Here is a 19,740-nt window from a genome sequence, read left to right as displayed (position 1 = left end):
GTCTTGTTCGTCTTCCACTGTGGTGAGCCGAGGTCTGCACCTGTGATCGATCCTGCACCTGAGTTTGCCTGGAGCGGTGTGCTTCTCTCTGTTCTTATAAGACTCATTAACACTGGCTTCAAATGCTGCAATTATTGGGAAAGCAGTGGGTATTTTCAAGTCACAAAGTATCTCAATATACAGTAGTATAGGTGTTTACTTATCACAAGGTCTCAGTAAGATAACAACAGTGTCGATAGATACTAAATAATTTAAAGAGTTATACCATTTATATATTTATAATAAAGTAGGAAATGGTTGAGACACATCAGTTTTTTGTTTCACTGTAGCCTGTTGGGGAGATTTCCCTTTACTTCCAGTCCCAGAAACACAGCAAGAAGTAGGAGGAGATCTCTCCAAAAACAGAGGATATCCACCCCCTTAGTCACTAAAACAGGTGTCCCCATTAGAAGATTTCCTCTCACCTCCTGTTCCTATGACCACTCATAGTGACCCCGACCAATAGTTTTGGCTTTATACCCATTTTATACACATTTTAAATAAATGTATGAGGGAGCCAGATGTGGCCCTTCGCTTGCCTTTATCTGGCCCTCGGGGCACTATTCCACAAACCAACACCAATGATGGGACAACCTTCCTCCCACTGCCACCATTGATGGCACCATTCTTCCCATTGATACCAACAATGGGGCCTTATTCACCCCTTCAAAATCAATGATGGGGCATTGTGTATGCCCACTGATACCAAGGCATTTTCTACTCCCACTGGCCACAGTCCAAAAACTTTGGAGACCCCTGATTTAGGAGATTTTTTTTTTTTAAGTGACAGCGTTGGTGTATTTAAAAGCATAGTAATTGATAAGCTTGTTTGATACATTTTAATGTGTTATCAGTATTCTGAAACCCTGTTCACCTTTACCTTTTTTAACATCATACCTAAGTGGAACCCTTCATCTCTCATTTATCCTTTGTTCCTTTTTACTCTTATATGTACTTCATGCTCCAACACTTCACCTACATATGAAGAGACTCCTAAAATGAACCCCCTTCCCTCAAATTCACCCTTTATGAACTTACTTTAGCCAAAGTGATATTCCCACTCTCGTTTAAAGATTGCTTGTATGGCTGTAGATAGCCAAGATGAACCTCCATGCTTAAAATTTCTAGTGGTCTTTGTTAACACAGAGGACCCAAGCTTTGTGGTCATGGTCCCTACTCAAGAAAAAGGCCATGCTGCTTACCATGTTCTTGGCTGGTCTTGAAATGGACAGAACCTTCCAGCCCAGACGCAGGCTGTGACCTTTATTCATTACCCCATGCCCACAGCTTCCTGCTTCTCCTACTGCTCAGGTGACCGGGACCACATGTTTTGGTCTCTACTAGTTATCTTCGTTTATCAGACTGATGCCTGTTGAAGCCCCCAAGGAGTGCCTATTCCATCCTACTAATATTGGGTTTATTGGGGTGTATGACATTGCAGCTAGGCCCCTGGGCTTTAAGACTCATGTCACAATAATGCCAAACAGACTGAGCATCTTGCAGGAACGTGACATAAGATGGATCTGAAAAAATAAATGCAATAAAAAATCAAATGTTTCATCATTGCTTCCACAAAATTGATTTAAACTGTGTTGGAGAATTCAATTAAGTGGAGGTGTATATAAAAACAACTCCCAGAACCAATGTTCTGCAAAGACAGAAACAGGATCATTCTTAGGATAATGGGAACATATATTACATTGTAGACCAGGGGCCAGCCAGTGGAAAGCCTGAGATGTGCTCTGGGTACCAGGGGCTAGCAACACCCTGGAAATGTATCTGCTTAGAACTGTTGACACTAATTATGTAGCCATTACCTTTGTGGTTTTTACAGTTGCTAAACCTTTATATCTACACGTTGTCTAAAACCAACAAGCATTAGTATAGTTTTATAGACTATAGTTCTTGGTGTCCAAGTGTATTCCTATCAGAATGTACATGGCAATCTTCGCTGCCATGCATTCTGGTATGTTTTTTTTCTGTAGAGTTCAAGGATCCCATTCCATAGAACTATGCAGGAAAACACACAAAAGTGCAGCATTTTTTTTTTCACATTTTCAAATACAACAATAAAACAATTTCAGTTAGTTTGCTTGTGTGTTTTAGCTGGGGTCACCAAGCACTGCAAATGCACAGAAATGTAGCTGGTGTACAGATATGCTCAAAGGGAATGGCTAATCTAAAAAAAAACGGTCTAATGCCAGACAGTGGGAGAGCTCCCCTTTAAGTCTGATTGTATTACATGGGATGGGCGTCACCTCTTTGCTGACAACTTTCATCACATCTGTTCTGCTTAACCCCATTACTACTGTGGGCGGCCACTGCTGTTCATTGCTGTACATGTAAAATGTCATCCCTTTGCTGTCTTCAGTCACTACATATGATGGACTAACCCTTACATTGCTAAATACATGTTGGCCCCAACCTCTTCACTTCTGCTTACCATTGCATCTCTGTTCAGAGTTACCCCTTCCACTGCCACTATATATAATCACAGATGCCTGCTACATTTTACTTAAAGCGGTAGTAAAGTTTCCATAGAAAAATAAAAGAAATAGTCCCCCTGCAGGCTTAAGTCATAATGTACTAGTATGCACCGCTTATTTGTACATTATGACAGACTTACCTACAAGCGGAGCCCTCCAGCTATGCGCTGCCTGGTCCCCACTGCTTTCATCTTCACCCGGTCTTCCTTCTGGGTTTTGCATCTTTAGCCGGTTGATTGGCTGGGCCGATGTGACGTCACTTGCGGGAGTCCTAGCGCTGCGGCACAAAAAGCAGGCTGAAAATGTGGTCTGAGCTGCGCATGTGTGGCTCAGATCACATTACCCGCTGACAGGCAAGGGGGGAACTTATGACAGAAGAGACCTCTAGGATCTTATCTATTAAAAAAGGCCTGTTTGTCAGTGGATTTGTACATAACTGACCTTACTACCACTTTAACGGTCAGTTGTCACTGTATTTGCAGGAATGAACATATCCACTGACAAGCAATAATGCTATAAGAGATGCCTGAGATCAAACTCTGTTTTAAAAAAAAAAAAAAAACTATATTCAAATATGTATTCTTAAATAATCTTGTCTATTGTTCTCAGCATCCTCCAAACCCCCAGTTTGGGGGCGGGGGGGGGGGGTGACGGTCTGAACCACAGCAATCCAACCAGGAGTGAGGGAGTGGGTATCTGTCAAAACCAGGTACCCACTGCCCTCCAAAAAAAAGACAAAATTAAGTGACAAATGTAAAGGAGGAGGGAGGAGGAGGGGGGAGGAAGAGTGGAACTTTCCCTTTTGGGTGAAGTAATGCTGGCCATACACTATACAAAAAATCGGCCGAACACATTTTCGAAAAACGAACGTTCGACCGTGACCGCAAACGATCGTGCCATCATGTAATGACCGATAAATTGTTCAGTGGACATGAATAAATAATTTTTTGTTCGTTTTTTTACATATACCTAGTGCAGACAGTTCGGACGGGAAACACATTAACCTTGCAATTTATTGTACGTTCGGCAGAAATTTTCCAAACTTCCCGTTCGTTTTTTCTCCACAAAAACGTCACAAACGATTATCGATTTGTGCCCATTAACTTGCCGAAAAACGAACAAAATGTCTATACGAACGATTTTTCGGCCGATTTTTTGTATAGTGTATGGCCAGCATTACACTTTAAGTCATGAATGTGTATGGATTGTTTTTGAAGGATAAGGATATTGTTTAGTGTCACTTTCATAAAGATTTGAACCATGTGACTAAAATGTAACTATTGTAAGCTCCCCCAGGCAGTAAGTGTTGACCTCTGTCCTAAGGCCCCTTTCACACTGGGGCGGTAGGGGGCGTCGGCGGTAAAACAGCGCTATTTTTAGCACTGTTTTACCGCGGTATTCGGCCGCTAGCGGTGCGGTTTTAACCCCCCGCTGGCGGCCGAAAAAGGGTTAAAACCCCTCGTATAGCACGGCTATAGGTGAATACACCGCTCCTTCACCGCTCCAAAGATGCGGCTTGCAGGAGATTTTTTCTTCTCCTGCCAGCGCACCGCTTCAGTGTGAAAGCCCTCGGGCTTTCACACTGAACAAACAGCGGAGGCTGTTTAGGGGCGGTTTGCAGGCGCTATTTTTAGCGCAATAACGCCTGCAAACCGCCCCAGTGTGAAAGGGGCCTAAGAGACCTTTCACACTGAGGCAGTTTTCAGGCGTTTTAGCGCTAGAAATGGCGCCTGTAAACTGCCTCCTATGCTGCTCGAATGTGAAAGTCCGAGTACTTTCACACTGGGGCGGTGTGCTTGCAGGACGTTAGAAAAAGTCCCGCAAGCAGCATCTTTGGGGCGGTTTGGGAGCGGTGTATACACCGCTCCCAAACCGCTTTGCCCATTGAAATGAATAGGCAGTGCACCCAAAGTGCCTGAAAAGCGCTTCAGAAGTGCCGCAACACGGATGTTTTTAATACCTTCTTCGGCTGCTAGCGGGGGTTAAAAGTGCCCAGCTAGCGGCTGAAAAGCGCTGCTTAAACAGCGCTAAAGCAAGCAGCGCTTTAGTACTGATGCTCGGGCTGCCCCAGTGTAAAAGTCAAGTTTACCAGATTCCTAATGCTTTTCATTTGTAAGGTAGCGATATTGATCGAGCACTGAGTTAGAAAGTCAGTGAAGGCACAACTCCTGATCTGCTGTGAAGCCATTGGATCAGCATGACAGCCAGGTGACTAGCATTGTCTACAATGGTATATATCCATTCAGATACAGATTAGAACTGCTTAGTGTCATCAGAATAAAATCCTTTTCAGGACAGTGTCTCTGAGAGGCAGACATGAGATGATAAGACATTCTAGGCAGCAATCACAGTGTATCCATGGTCTCTCCTCCATCCCCCATAGACTGTCATGTGATTGCAGCCCCCTGATGTCTGATGATCTCTAATAATAAAGGGAGGAGGCTGGGAGTGGTTGTCTTTATATGGAATCACTGGAATAAAAACCCCCCCAGACACCATTCCCAATGTGTTCTGATCAGCCCTCTCCTCCTATTACTGTACATCACCTCTGCCCTATAATGGGGAGACAATGCAGACCTTTTCATCATCTCTCATTGGCTACAACCCCAGCTCTAGCCCCTCCCCATTACATCATCCAGCAGAGTGTCAGTGAATGGGATGAGGCTGTCTGATCCTAGGAGAGTAGTAGAGGGGAGGGCTCAGCACCCCCCATATATATAGAGAAGTCCGGGGAGGGGCGAGCTGGCAGCCAGACACCATCACAGGAGTGCACAGGAGCAGAGCAGGGAGAGGGATTTATCATCGACATCACATCGTCCGATCTTCCCTCTAATACCCACACACACTACAACCATGCGGGAGATCGTGCACCTCCAGGCTGGCCAGTGCGGCAACCAGATCGGGGCTAAGGTAATCCCATCACACACATCCCATCATAGATCGGCACCACCTGTCATCCCCTATCCATACATACTCAGCATGACAGGGACATCTGTCTGCCGTCAATTATTTACCCTCCACACAGCCGATCGCCCATCAATCAGCCTCTGATTTCTTATTTAACGTTCCTTATAGAATGAAGGGTGATCTTCTATGTGCCATGTACTAAGGAGTGCTAGGGAGAAGATCGCCTACATCTATAGAGAACAATCTACTCCTCCCTATGTACAATAGGCTGCCCCCCTCTTCATCTCTGATACATTACACGACTCAGACAATCATGCCATGTAATCCTATGTGTCCAGTATATATTTTATTGGGATGTGTGTGATCAGGGGTTCATTAGAATCAGACAATCATGTCATGTAATCCTATGTATCAGAGATGAAGGGAGAACCTATTGTATACAGTGCCCAGTATATATTGTATATATAGGGATCAGTACGCACATTAGAATCCGAGATCCATGTCATGTAATCCCATGTATCAGAGATGAAAAGGGGAGCACCCTATTGTACATAGGGAGGAGTAGATTGTTCTCTATAGATGTGGGCGATTCTAATGATTACACTGATCCCTTATATATAATATATACTGGGCACTGTATACAATAGGTCCCCCTTCATCTCTGATACATAGGATTACATGACATGGATCTCGGATTCTAATGTGCATAGTGATCCCTTATATACAATATATACTGGGCACTGTATACAGGTCCCCATCTTCATCTCTGATACATAGGATTACATGACATGACTGTCTGATTCTAATGAACCCCTGATCACACACATCCCAATAAAATATATACTGGACACATAGGATTACATGACATGGATCTCGGATTCTAATGTGCGTACTGATCCCTTATATATAATATATACTGGGAACTGTATACAACAGGTCCCCATCTTCATCTCTGATACATAGGATTACATGACATGACTGTCTGATTCTAATGATCACGCCGACTCCCAATAAAATACATCCTCTGCACCGTATACAATAGGTTCCTCCTTCTTCTTTGCTGCATAGAATTACATGAGACTGGACTGTCTGATTTTAATGAACCCCTGATCACACAGATCCCTATACAATATATACTGGACAAATGGGGATTGATTTACTAAAGGCAAATCCACTTTGCACTACAAGTGCGCTTGGAAGTGCAGCTGTTGTGAGGGGGAAGAATGAGGGAAGCTCTGCTGATTTTATCATCCAATCATGTACAAGCAAAAATGCTGTCTTTTTATTTTCCTTGCATTTCCCCCTCAGTTCTACACATAGGTGTGTGCAGCCTATTGCATTAGGGTGTGCACCCCAAATCTCAAACACACAGAAAGGAGGCTCTGGTGGTGGGAGACAGTTGATAGGGAGCATATTACGTTACGCCCTAAATACAGGTGTAACATGTTCTTACTGTTGAACCTAGCCTTTAATATAATGAGGGCATTTACACTGGTCACTGGCACCCGCAACCACCCACCTGGTGCTGTCCCTGGATAATGCTAATGCACATGGGGTGATTAGGGTGTGCCCAGGCACACCTGGCACACCCTGTGCGCACGCCTATGGTTCTACAGCGACTGCACTTCCAAGTGCACTTGTCGTGTAAAGTGAATTTGCCTTTAGTAAATAACCCCCATAGGATTACATGGTATGAATCTCTGATTCTAATGAACCCAAGATCAGACTGGTCCCCTATATAAAATACATACTGGGCATTGTATACAATAGACTTCCCCATTCATCTCTCATACATAGGATTACGTAACATGACATAACTGTCTGATTCTAATGATCACACCGATCCCTATAAAATACATACTGGGCACTGTATACAATAGGTTCCTCCTTCTTCTCTGCTACATAGAATTACATGAGACTGGACTGTCTGATTGTAATGAACCCCTGATCACACACATCCCTTGTATTTTGTCCATACCGGACCAGTAAAGCTGATTCTGAAGCTGGGTGTGTTGGGGTGTAAAGGGACAAGGTGACAACCCTAGAAAATAGCCTATTTACCTAGTAGTAGGTGGTCACAGTCATCTGGACTTCTTCTGTAGTAAGCATGAGGAAGGTACTTAAAAAGCTGGCCATAAACTAGTAGAATTTTGTTGGAATTTTTCATTGTAAGAACAGTCCTTTACGTGTCTTATTAGTGGATTCAAATCAACATTTGTTTTCGACCACAGCAATGTAAGAATTTGAAGGAGCATGATGGATTTTTTTTTTTTTTTTTTTAACAACAAATGTCGAACAGTGAATGTGGTTTACATTCCGAAAAAAGTCCATTCACTCCAAAAATCCATTGTTAAAGGCATATGAAATGTTGAAGTACTTACCAACAACCTGAGTCATTGAATGTACAGAGAATCTCCGTCCCAATGTTTGTTACAAAATCTAGTGTATGGCCAGCTTGGGAGGCAAAATGTCCGCAGAATTTCAGAATAAGTCTTGTTGAATGGGTCTAACTACTAATAGCTATTTTATTGTGTGATTCTATACTTAATGAATGGTGTGAAAAACAAAATGGGATTGATTTACTAAAACTGGAGCACTCAGAATCCGGTGCAGCAGCTGTGCATGGTAGCCAATCTGCTTCTAACTTGTTCAATTTAAGCTTTGGCAATAAAACCTGGAAGCTGATTGGTTTCTATGCAGAGCTGCACCAGATTTTGCACTCTCCAGGTTTAGTAAATAACCCCCAATATGTTTTATATTATGTATTATTTAAGATTTTACGTGCCTTTTTTTATGTCTGTTTTTGTATTGTTGAATGTGTAAACTTGCAAAATATTATTGATAAATACAGTCTGATCGATACATTTATGACTTTATTTAGGTATTGGATGAAAAACCCAATATTCAGACATTTGTAATGGTGGATTGAGGGTGGCGAGACGCTGGGTGGGGTCTTTCTTTGACAACCACCTTCATTACTTGCTATGGGGGAGGTGTGTCAGGTCTTTGTGTGCTTCCATGGATCGCCTTTTGTGCAAGGCATGGAAATGAGCCTTTTCACACGGTGTTGTCTTGACAACCGAATTTGTGAATTGGTAACTGCTAAGTAGCCTAATGCTGTATGTGGCTTCTTGCTCTAAAAGTGATTTTTTTCGCTGGTCAAAATATAGACAAAAATATATTTAAAAATGTTTAATTATAAGATTACTGATAACTGATGTAACTGAAATGTATATTAAAGTAGCTGATGGTAAAAGCTCCTACAAAAAAAAAAAAAAAAAAATTTTTGCAGTGTACGTCAATTTGTATGATGCGTAGCGTACTGTATGTACTATGTGCATAGATGCAGACAGCTGCTTTGGGTGTGGCAAACCCAGACTGGTATTTACAATTTATATCATTCATTTATTTAATTTACTTGTCCTTGTTAAAAACAAAAACAAAATGCATACTGTTTCCTTTTTTTGCTTTTACATCTTTATTAGCTGAATAATTTTTATGAACATGTTTATATATTTTTTCACTTCTATTATGTGTACATTAGCGATTTATATAATTTATAATCATTTAATTAATATGATTCATAGGTTGGACTTGATGGACTTGTGTCTTTTTATGTGTACATTAGCGATTTATATAATAATTTATAATCATTTAATATATATGATTCATAGGTTGGACTTGTGTCTTTTTTCAACCTCACCAACTATGTAACATAATAAATTATTTTCTTGATCATATGAGCACATTTTCCTTTGCGGTTTATCAATTACATTTATTATATTATTTTCAGTCCATTTATTATATACAATTTTATTTCTACGTACATTTTTAGCACTGCACATTTTATAGTAAAATTACTATATATTATTTTTTTTTTCTTAGTTCTGGGAAGTTATCAGTGATGAACATGGTATTGATCCCACCGGCAGTTACCATGGTGACAGTGACCTGCAACTGGAAAGAATCAATGTATATTACAATGAAGCCTCTGGTAATCTTCATTCTTTCATTTATATTAATGATTAGCAAGTAATAGACAGATACAATTATGTCTGATATTATTAGGCAGCTTGTGTCTGCAAAATGTTAGGTTAATTTTGTTACTTTAGTAATGTAATTATATTTCCTTCATTTAGGAAATAAATATGTACCACGTGCTATCCTTGTGGATTTGGAACCTGGAACAATGGACTCTGTAAGATCAGGGCCATTCGGACAGATATTTAGACCGGACAACTTTGTATTTGGTAGGTATTTAACACTAGGCAAATCAACACATGTTCTAAAATTGGTATGGGCGGGAGCCAAATTCATTAATAAACACTGGGATCATGGAAAATCATTATTGTTCCTAAAATAACCAGATAATCTGCACAACATTGTTCAAGTAGATCTGGAGTGGAGATCAATAGCACCACATCCCTCTAAATAGTCAAATTGAATTGTGAAAGCAATAGGATTTTTAAGGTTCCCTGAAGGAACCATATGTCACATTTTAAAATAAAATAACATACAAAAATGTATTCCAAAAATACTTTAAAAAGACATAAGTAATTTAAAAACATAAAAAGACATGCGAGTCTCATCAACTTTGTATTTTTTTTTTTATTGACTATGTGTCATATGGTTCTTTCTGGCATCTTAAAAATTCCATTGCATTCACAATTCGATTTTAACATGTTTGTTCAGTTAGCATTTATTACTAATGAAAATAATGAATTTAAAAAAAATCATAAATAGATTTTTTTATTCTACTCCTTTGTCAACCTAAAACAATGTTACTAATATCTCTTTTATGAAAGTGGCTGTATGACATAACATTAAAGCAGAGTTCTGCTTAAAAAAAATAAAATAAAAGTCAGCAGCTACAAATACTGCAGCTGCTGACATTTAATAATCGGACACTTACCTGTCCCAGGGTCCAGCAATGTGGGGGAACAAAGCCCCGCTCGTCTCCCCCTCCTCTCTGCGGTGCCGGAATTGTAACTGTGGGCTCCCGGCTGTGTCTTCACAGCTAGGCACCCACTGTGCATGCGCGAGCCGCGCCGCATGCTGTGACTGGCCGGGGAATCATCTGGGACCGGTCACGTGTCCCAGATTGCCGAGGGGAGGTAGGAGAGGTGATCTCCCTTCCAGTACCACGGTGCGCCGAGAGGAAGTGGGAGCTGGGACCCTCTAAATAGAGGGTATCCGCACCCCCCCAAAAAAAAAATGACATGCCAAATGTGGCATTTCAGGGGGTCACCTCCCTTAAAGCGGAAGTTCCATTTCTGGGTGGAACTCCGCTTTAAAATTAATTTATTATAATATACATGTTGCTTGCAGACTTTTAAAGTGTATGTAAACCCTAAGGCCCCTTTCACACGGGGCGGATCCGCTTAGCTGAGTCTGCCATCTCAGCAGGGGATTGCTCCGTTGATCTCCGCTGAGCCGGCGGATGAGAAGGTTTGTCTCTGCTCACTGAGCGGGGACGGACCTGTCAGAGCCCCGCTGAGCTCTATGGGGAGATGTCTGTCTTGAGCGGATCGGATGGCAGACGGGTGTCAGCAGGCACATCTCTCCTGACATCCTCCTGCCCAAGGGAGTCAATGGATGGCCCACTCAGATCCGCCTGAAAAACGGACTAGCGGATCTGAGCGGGCTTATCGTGTGAAAGGGGCCTAAATCTATATGTTTGGCATCATGCTTCACTGTATACAGTTTTCTTGAATTAATTTCTTGTGAATATGCTACAAGGTTTCTTACTTGTAGATTCTGCCAGTAACAGTGCTTCCTGATGAAGCCTCTGCCTCTCAATTAGCAGCAGCGTTGTCAGCGTGATTTACACCCTACTTCAGCTGGCCTTTTGGGCTGCCAGATTAGGTCTGTGTGAGGCATGCACAGAACTGAGTGGCGGCCTATGGCCAATTGAAGGAGCATGCATGGCAAGCAGCGCTACTAATTGCATACCTCCCAACTTTTGAGATGGGAATGAGGGACACCCATTAGCAAAAGTATGTAGGCATAGGACACCCCCCCTACCACGCCCCCTTTAACGTAGAATTCTACAAACAAAAATGATTACTTAAACCCACAAGTATTTTTTTATACCACTACTATTCCTTTCTACTGACTTTTGGAATTTACAAATACAGCAATTTAGAAATTGGATGAAAGGTTTGGCACTGGGAAACTTTTTGAAAGATAAAAAGTGCATTTTATATACAACTATATACAGGGCCATTGTTAGATATAACGAGACCCCCCATACAGCCTTCGTGACAGCCCCCCCCCCCCATGCTCTTGCATGTGTTCCTGCACCACAAGTGGTGTGGACAAGCCCTTAGCCCTCGTTCACACTGAGGGTGGGTTTGAAATCATGCGAGTTCAGCTGAACTCGCACGATTTCAAACTGGCATTTCAGTCCAACTTTGGGGGCGATTTGACAGTCATCTGTGTGGGTTCATGCACAGATGTCTATTGAAATCACCCCTGAGTTCGCCAAAAGTAGTGCAGGAACTACTTTTGGGAATTGGTCAGCATCGCACAGATTCAGACGGTGCTATTGCCGGAAATAGGCTCTGAATTGGCATGCGGTTTGACCTGTCAAATCGCATGCCAAATCCTCCCAATGTGAACAAGCCCTAAAGCTTATGCTAGGTAAGGGGATCAGACAGACCTTGAAGTGTGAAAGCAGTTGGACTGGCAGTGAAATTCAATTAGGAATCTTATAATATTACTAGATGTGATCTGTAGGTGATGGGACACATTAAAGCTGTTCTCCCCTCTGGGAAAAAAGTATTAGAAGTCAGCAGAACAATTACCTGTCCAGGGAACCAGTGCCATCCTCACCCAGGCTAGTTCTTCACTAGCCTGGTATCCTAGCTGTGGGCAGCTGGCTGTGCTGCTTTCGGCTGCCCAAAGCTACGCCCACTATATGCCCACTGTGCATGCATGAGTCTGAATGGACCTGCAGTCTTCTGGAATCTGTGATGTGTCCCAGAAGGCTGCAGGCTAGGAGGGAGGGAGAACTTCTGCTTTGATCATCTAGGGGATCTGAGTGAAAGTGGGTACCTGTCAAAACCTGCCCCACCTAAAATTAAAAAAAAAGTGGCAGACGAAGGGGGGGTGGGGTTATGGGTTGTTGACTTAAAGCGGAACTTACCCTTTTGGGGGTGAAGTTCTGCTTTAATTATATCGGTTAATAACCAGTTACATAGAAATTGTTTAGCAGTGATACACAGATCAGCAGAGGGAACATGTGATGACAGTGGGGGGTATAGAATAGAGGAGTGAGAGGTTTGTAGCAGTGAACTGAAGGGAAGCAGACGGGGGAGAGGAGTGGGAAGCCCAGCTACATATGGTATAGTACACTAAGTTGGTTGGAAGAAGATAAGACAGCTGCAGGAACAGAATACATTTGATCGGCTGTGACTGTGAGGCAGAGGACAGGAGAAGAGAACAGGGAAGATATACAGGCTGGGCTGACAAGATAGATCGGACGGAAGGAGGAATACAGAAGTGAAGGACTGCAGAGAGACAGAGGGGCACAATCAGAGATATCAGCGAGAAGGATCAGAGCTTAAAGCGGAGTTCCGACTAAAAAAAAAAAAAAAAAAATTTAAAGTCAGCAGCTACAAATACTGCAGCTGTTCACTTTTAATAATCGGACACTTACCTTTCCCAGGGTCCAGCTATGTGGGTGCACGAAGCCCCGCTCGTCTCCCCCTTCTTTCTGCAGAGCTGGCATTGTCACTGTGGGCGCCCGGCTGTGGCTTCACAGCCGGGCACGCACTGCGCATGCGCAAGCCATGTTGTGACTGGCCAGGCAATCATCTGGGACCTGTGACGTGTCCCAGGTGATTGCTGAAAGGGAGGGGGGGAGAGGTGATCTTCCTTCCGGCGCCACGGTGCCTAGGGGGGAAGTGGGAGCTGGGACCCTCTAAAAAGAGTGTATCTGCTCCCCCCTAAAAAAATGACATGCCAATGATCACCTTCCCTTAAAGCAGCAGTTCCTTCCATTTTTGGGTGGAACTCCGCTTTAATTGCAGGGTGGGGCAGATATCTGAGAGTATAGCAAGCATCTGACAGGAGGAATGGGAGAGAAACAAAGTTGCAATAAAAGATATACAGAAGGCAACATGAAGGAGTCACACTGGGAGAGCAGAGGGGGAGTACAGCTAACATCAGAGAACTGAACCGCTCTGTGAGAAAATGACAGGACACAGGAGGCTGTGAAACGGTGTGGAGCTTGGCAGCTGGAGACGACAGTTGGGAGGTGTGTAATTGTGAAGCAGTAGCTTAATATTATCATCCTGCAACAGGGAGAGCTGCTACTGGCAAAATCCCCAGATAAGAAACTTTGTAACATATTTACAAAAAAAAAATTAGCTTAACCACTTCAATACAGGGCGCTTACCCCCCTTCCTGCCCAAGCCAATTTTCAGCTTTCAGCGCTGTCGCTACACTGTACCCAAACAAAATTTTTATCATTTTGTTCTCAAAAATAGAGCTTTCTTTTGGTGGTATTTGATCACCTCTGTGGTTTTTATTTTTTGCTAAACAAATAAAAAAAAGACTGAAAATTTTGAGAAAAAAAAATGTTTTTCTTTTGTTTCTGTTATAAAATTTTGTAAATAAGTAAGTTTTCTCCTTCACTGATGGGCACTGATGAGGTGGCACTGATGATGGGCACTGATAGGCAGCACTGATAGGTGGCACTGATATGCAGCACTAATGGGCATTGATAGGCGGCACTGATGGGCACTCATGGGTGGCACTGATAGGGGGCACTGATAGGCGGCACTGCTGGGCAATGATAGGCGGCACTGATATGCGGCACTGACAAGTATCACTGATGGCACTGGCATGTATTGCTGATGGGCACTGATTGCCATCTGTCTGGGCACTGATTGCCATCTCCCTGTTAGTCCAGGGTGGCATACAGTTTGGGGTACCTTTGTGGGCATCCCTGGTGGTCTGGCGGCATCCCCCTTGGTCCTGGGCGGGCATCCGCGGGGTGGCTGCACTGATAAACAATCAGCACAGACCCCCCCCTATCAGGAGAGCCACCGATCGTCTCTCCTCTACACGCGTCTGTCAGACGTGAGTGAGGAAAAGCCGATCAACGGCTCTTCCTGTGTACATCGTGATCAGCCATGATTGGACACGGCTGATCACGTGGTAAACAGCCTCCGTCAGAGCCTCTTTACCGAGATCAGTGTAGCTGTGTGTCAGACTGACAGGCCGCACCACCGATCCCTGCAATGCGCACCCCCAGTTATCCTGCTGGACATCATATGACGCCCAGTCAGGATAACTGAACCACCGTCCGGCTGTCATTCTGCTATAGGCCGGGCGGGAAGTGGTTAAAGTGGAAGTAAACCCATCCATAAAACAGTTTCATTTCCGGCATGTGCCGCAAATGTAAGACTCACATTGGTTGTGCTCTCAACCAAACTGTCAAACCATCCAATGGCTGGTGTCATAACTGATCACATGTGCAGCATCATGGCAGTTGTAGATTAAACAGAGGCAAAGATGGTAGCTTCCTTGGCTGAAAGCGATAGGGGGGTTTACTTACGCTTTAAAAGGAGAAGTTTGGGGTGGATGAAAAAAACAAACAAATGCTCACCTCCATTTGTACAGCTGTACCCCGCTGGCTCTAAGCCCAAGAATTGAGTGATCACATGACCACTCAGTTCTTGGTCAGCTCTGAGCCGAGAGTGGTTGCTCAGTCACCGCTCTTTGCTCTACCCCTCCAGTGCTCACTGGAGCACTGGGTTGGGTGGCCCTTAGCAACTGTCTCAAGCTCTCAGCCGCACAATGAGAGACTGAGCCAGCTGCCAATCAGGCATCTGGGTGGATCCTGACAATAGGGTCAGGATGGTTCCAGGACCTGGAACAGCTCTGTGATAAGCAAGGGCTTGACAAGAACAATGGATTGTGCTATGTGGCAGCACTGCCATTGGAAGTCCCCTCCTTCTTTACCTCCTGCTCTCTGCACTACTCCCGGTGCCTCCCTCTGAGGTCACAGGTGCTGGAACTACAGAGGAGGCAGCGAGTATCAATGTGTGCTGACAGTATCGACTGTCAGCTCGTATTGAGAACACTGGAAACAACATTGGGTGTTATACATCCGACCACTGGTGTATGGTATGTAATGTGTCGTCTTTCCCCTGCCCTCTGCTAATGTTTAGACAAAATAAGGGCCTGCAGGTATGCTGAAAATATTGCGGCAACAAAATAATCACAATTGTTGATGTCAGTCCCATTGTTAGTGTCAGTGCTAGTGTGATGGCCAACAATTGTAACTCCCCAACAACACCCCAAGGCATATGTCAGGGCAAGCAATAACCCCCAGCACAACAATAACTCCCACCACAAAAATAATAACCCCCAGAGCAATAGGAAACAGAGAGAGAGAGAGTGTGTGTGCGTATATGTTTGGGGGGGTGTCAGTAACCCACAGGAAGACGAGCTCAGACTGGGAGCAGGAATCTGAAGATGGGTCCCTACAAAGCCCCTGAATGACTGGGGACCAGTTATCCAAATAGTCCAAAAAAAAGCACTGTTTGCCAGTCAGTCAGAGCAATAGTTTGATGTGTAGGGGGGAGGCAAGGAACATGACATCCAAAACATTTTACACCGTGCCTGCATTTGTAGCTAGTGATATGGACCAATGTAACTACAGTGCCTTGAAAAAGTATTCATACCCCTTGAAATTGTCCACATTTTGTCATGTTACAACCAAAAATGTGTTTTATTGGGATTTTATGTGATAGACCAACACAAAGTGGCACATAATTGTGAAGTGGAAGGAAAATAACAAATGGTTTTCAATTTTTTTTTACAAATAAATATGTGAAAAGTGCGGCGTGCATTTGTATTCAGCCCCCTAAAATCCAGTGGAACCAATTGTCCTCAGAAGTCACCTAATTAGTAAATACTACTAATACTACTTACACTGTGTGTAATTTTAATCTCAGTATAAATACAGCTGTTCTTTGAAGCCCTCAGAGGTTTGTTAGAGAACCTTAGTGAACAAACAGCATCATGAAGACCAAGGAACATACCAGACAGGTCAGGGATGAAGTTGTGGATACGTTTAAAGCAGGGTTAGGTTATAAAATAAATATCCCAAGCTTTGAACATCTCACAGACCACTGTTTAATCCATCATCCAAAAATGGAATGAGTATGGCACAACTGCAAACCTACCAAGACATGGCCATCCACCTAAACTGACAGGCTGGGCAAGGAGAGCATTAATCAGAGAAGCAGCCAAGAGGCCCATGGTAACTCTGGAGGAGCTGCAGAGATCCACAGCTTAGGTGGGAGAATCTGTCCACAGGACAACTATTAGTTGTGCACTCCACAAATCTGGCCATTATGGAAGAGTGGCAAGAAGAAAGCCATTGTTGAAAGAAAATCATAAGAAGTCCAGTTTGCAGTTTGCACGAAGCCATGTGGGGGACACAGCAAACATGTGGAAGAAGGTGCTCTGGTCAGATGAGACTTAAATTGAACTTTTTGGCCTAAAAGCAAAACGCTATGTGTGGCAGAAAACTAACACTGTATATCACCCTGAACACACCATTCCCACTGTTAAACATGGTGATGGCAGCATCATGTTGTAGGGATGTTTTTCTTCAGCAGGGACAAGGAAGCTGGTCAGAGTTGATGGGAAAATGAATGGAGCCAAATACAGAGCAATCTTAGAAGAAAACATGTTAGAGTCTGCAAAAGACTTGAGACTGGGGCGGAGGTTCACCTTCCAGCAGGATAACGACTCTAAACATACAGCCAGAGCTACAATGGAATGGCTTAGATCAAAGCATATTCATGTGTTAGAATGGCCCAGTCATAGTCCAGACCTAAATCCAATTAAAAATCTGTGGCAAGACTTGAAAATTGCTGTTCACAGTCACTCTCAGTCAAATCTGACAGAGCTTGAGCTATTTTGCAAAGAAGACTGTGCAAAAATGTCACTCTCTAGATGTGCAAAGCTGGTAGAGACATCCCCAAAAAGACTTGCAGCTGTAATTGCAGTGAAAGGTGGTTCTACAAAGTATTAACTCAGGGGGGCTGAATACAAATGCATGCCACACGTTTTATATATTTATTTGTAAAAAAATGTTGAGAACCATTTATCATTTTCCTTCCACTTCACAATTATGTGCCACTTTGTGTTGGTCTATCACAAAAAATCCCAATAACATAAATTTAGGTTTTTAGTTGTAACATGACAAAATGTAGAATATATAAAGGGGTATGAATAATGCGTTTTCAAGGCACTGTATGTAAATATTGCCATACCTGGAATTCAGCTTTAATTATTTTAATAAACTGTGCAGAAATAAAGAAGCACAAACACCCAAAGGCAATAGGGCTGATTTGATAAGGGAGGTAAGAATGTTCACACAATATGATTAATGCATATCTAGTGTATGGTAAATTTTGGCATTTCCTTTTTAAACTGACTTTTGAAGGTGGCAAAAAAATGCTTTCTGAACCAAATGGACATGACACATAACATTTATTATTTTCTTTCCAGGACAGAGTGGTGCTGGAAATAACTGGGCCAAGGGTCATTACACAGAAGGTGCTGAGTTGGTGGATTCAGTTCTAGATGTGGTGAGGAAAGAGGCTGAAAGCTGCGACTGCCTACAGGGTTTTCAGCTGACCCACTCCCTGGGTGGTGGCACTGGCTCTGGCATGGGTACACTACTTATCAGCAAAATTAGGGAAGAGTACCCAGACAGGATCATGAATACATTTAGCGTGATGCCTTCACCCAAAGTCTCAGATACTGTAGTTGAACCATATAATGCCACCCTCTCTGTACACCAGTTGGTGGAAAACACAGATGAAACCTATTGCATAGACAATGAAGCCCTCTATGATATCTGTTTCCGCACTTTAAAACTAACAACACCCACTTATGGTGACCTCAATCATCTGGTATCTGCTACAATGAGCGGTGTAACAACCTGCCTTCGTTTCCCAGGCCAGCTGAATGCAGATTTACGAAAACTGGCTGTTAACATGGTGCCTTTCCCACGACTGCACTTTTTTATGCCTGGCTTTGCTCCATTAACTAGCCGTGGCAGTCAGCAATACCGTGCCCTGACAGTGCCGGAACTAACCCAGCAAATGTTCGATTCCAAGAACATGATGGCAGCCTGTGACCCGCGACATGGACGCTACCTCACCGTGGCCGCTATTTTCCGTGGACGAATGTCCATGAAGGAGGTTGACGAGCAAATGCTTAATGTCCAAAATAAAAACAGTAGCTACTTTGTTGAATGGATTCCCAACAACGTGAAGACCGCAGTTTGTGACATTCCACCGCGGGGCCTCAAAATGTCTGCCACATTTATCGGCAACAGCACTGCCATTCAAGAGCTGTTCAAGAGAATCTCTGAGCAGTTCACAGCTATGTTCCGCCGCAAAGCCTTCTTGCATTGGTACACTGGGGAAGGAATGGATGAGATGGAATTCACTGAAGCTGAAAGCAACATGAATGACTTGGTGTCAGAGTACCAACAGTACCAAGATGCCACAGCTGATGAACAAGGAGAATTCGAAGAGGAAGAAGGAGAAGATGAAGCCTGATGAAAACAAATTCTTTTTAGAAAATACGGGCACATTTTATGAGATAGCCAATCTGTCTACCCCATTTTTGTCCAAGCATGCCTATTTCCTATGATGAAATATGTTGGATCAGTTTTTTTTTGTTTTTTTTACCTTAACAATGTCAAAAAATAACAGTTGTTCTTCTAGACTCTTCTAATTCATAAGAAAGCTGAAACTATGTTGAGAAGAATGTAGAATTGATTTTGAGCGCTCTTAGATGTTGTTGTGCACTGGATGGGAACATAAAAAGAATTTGTCTGCTCTGTGTTGCCTGGTTTTATTTGTCCAGTTGCTGCTATAAGTCCTTACTACTGTATGTTCGCTTAGGAATATGGGTTTACTAATAATTTAACTATTTGAAAAAATCTATATAATATATTTTACAGACAAGAACAACTCTAAGACCCCTTTCACACTGGGGCGCTTTGCAGGCGCTACAGCGCTAAAAATAGTGCCTGCAAAGCGCCCTGAAAGAGCCGCTCCTGTCTCTCCAGTGTGAAAGCCCCGAGGGCTTTCACACTGGAGCGGTGCGCTGGCAGGACGCTAAAAAAAGTCCTGCTAGCAGCATCTTTGGAGCAATTGAAATCAATGGGGCAGCGCGGCTACACATGCTGCAGTAGTGCTTTGCGGTGATTTTAACCTTTTCTCGGCTGCTAGCGGGGGGGGGGGGGGGGGGGATAAAAGCGCCC

At 43.3% G+C, this 19,740-nt stretch overlaps 1 protein-coding gene across 1 annotated transcript; it reads left to right on the top strand.

Annotated features, from left to right (window-relative positions):
* Positions 1-5,237: 5,237 nt before the first annotated feature.
* Positions 5,238-19,314, top strand: LOC141144885 (tubulin beta-2B chain). Its single transcript, XM_073630972.1, has 4 exons — positions 5,238-5,435; positions 9,318-9,426; positions 9,572-9,682; positions 17,970-19,314. Exons 1-4 carry the CDS (start codon positions 5,379-5,381, stop codon positions 19,028-19,030), a joined length of 1,338 nt encoding a protein of 445 aa, XP_073487073.1. The 5' UTR covers positions 5,238-5,378; the 3' UTR covers positions 19,031-19,314.
* The last annotated feature ends 426 nt before the right edge of the window (positions 19,315-19,740 follow it).

The sequence above is a fragment of the Aquarana catesbeiana genome, linkage group LG05, assembly GCF_042186555.1.
Source record: "Aquarana catesbeiana isolate 2022-GZ linkage group LG05, ASM4218655v1, whole genome shotgun sequence".
Taxonomy (NCBI): Eukaryota; Metazoa; Chordata; class Amphibia; order Anura; family Ranidae; genus Aquarana; species Aquarana catesbeiana.
This window is presented reverse-complemented; position numbering and strand designations above follow the sequence as displayed.

Excerpts from the sequence above, each read along its gene's own strand:
- LOC141144885 (XM_073630972.1), top strand. The coding sequence starts at position 5,379 with ATGCGGGAGATCGTGCACCTCCAGGCTGGCCAGTGCGGCAACCAGATC. Across the intron at positions 9,427-9,571 it reads ATATTACAATGAAGCCTCTG|GAAATAAATATGTACCACGT; the intron begins GTAATCTTCATT and ends TCCTTCATTTAG. Across the intron at positions 9,683-17,969 it reads ACCGGACAACTTTGTATTTG|GACAGAGTGGTGCTGGAAAT; the intron begins GTAGGTATTTAA and ends TTTTCTTTCCAG.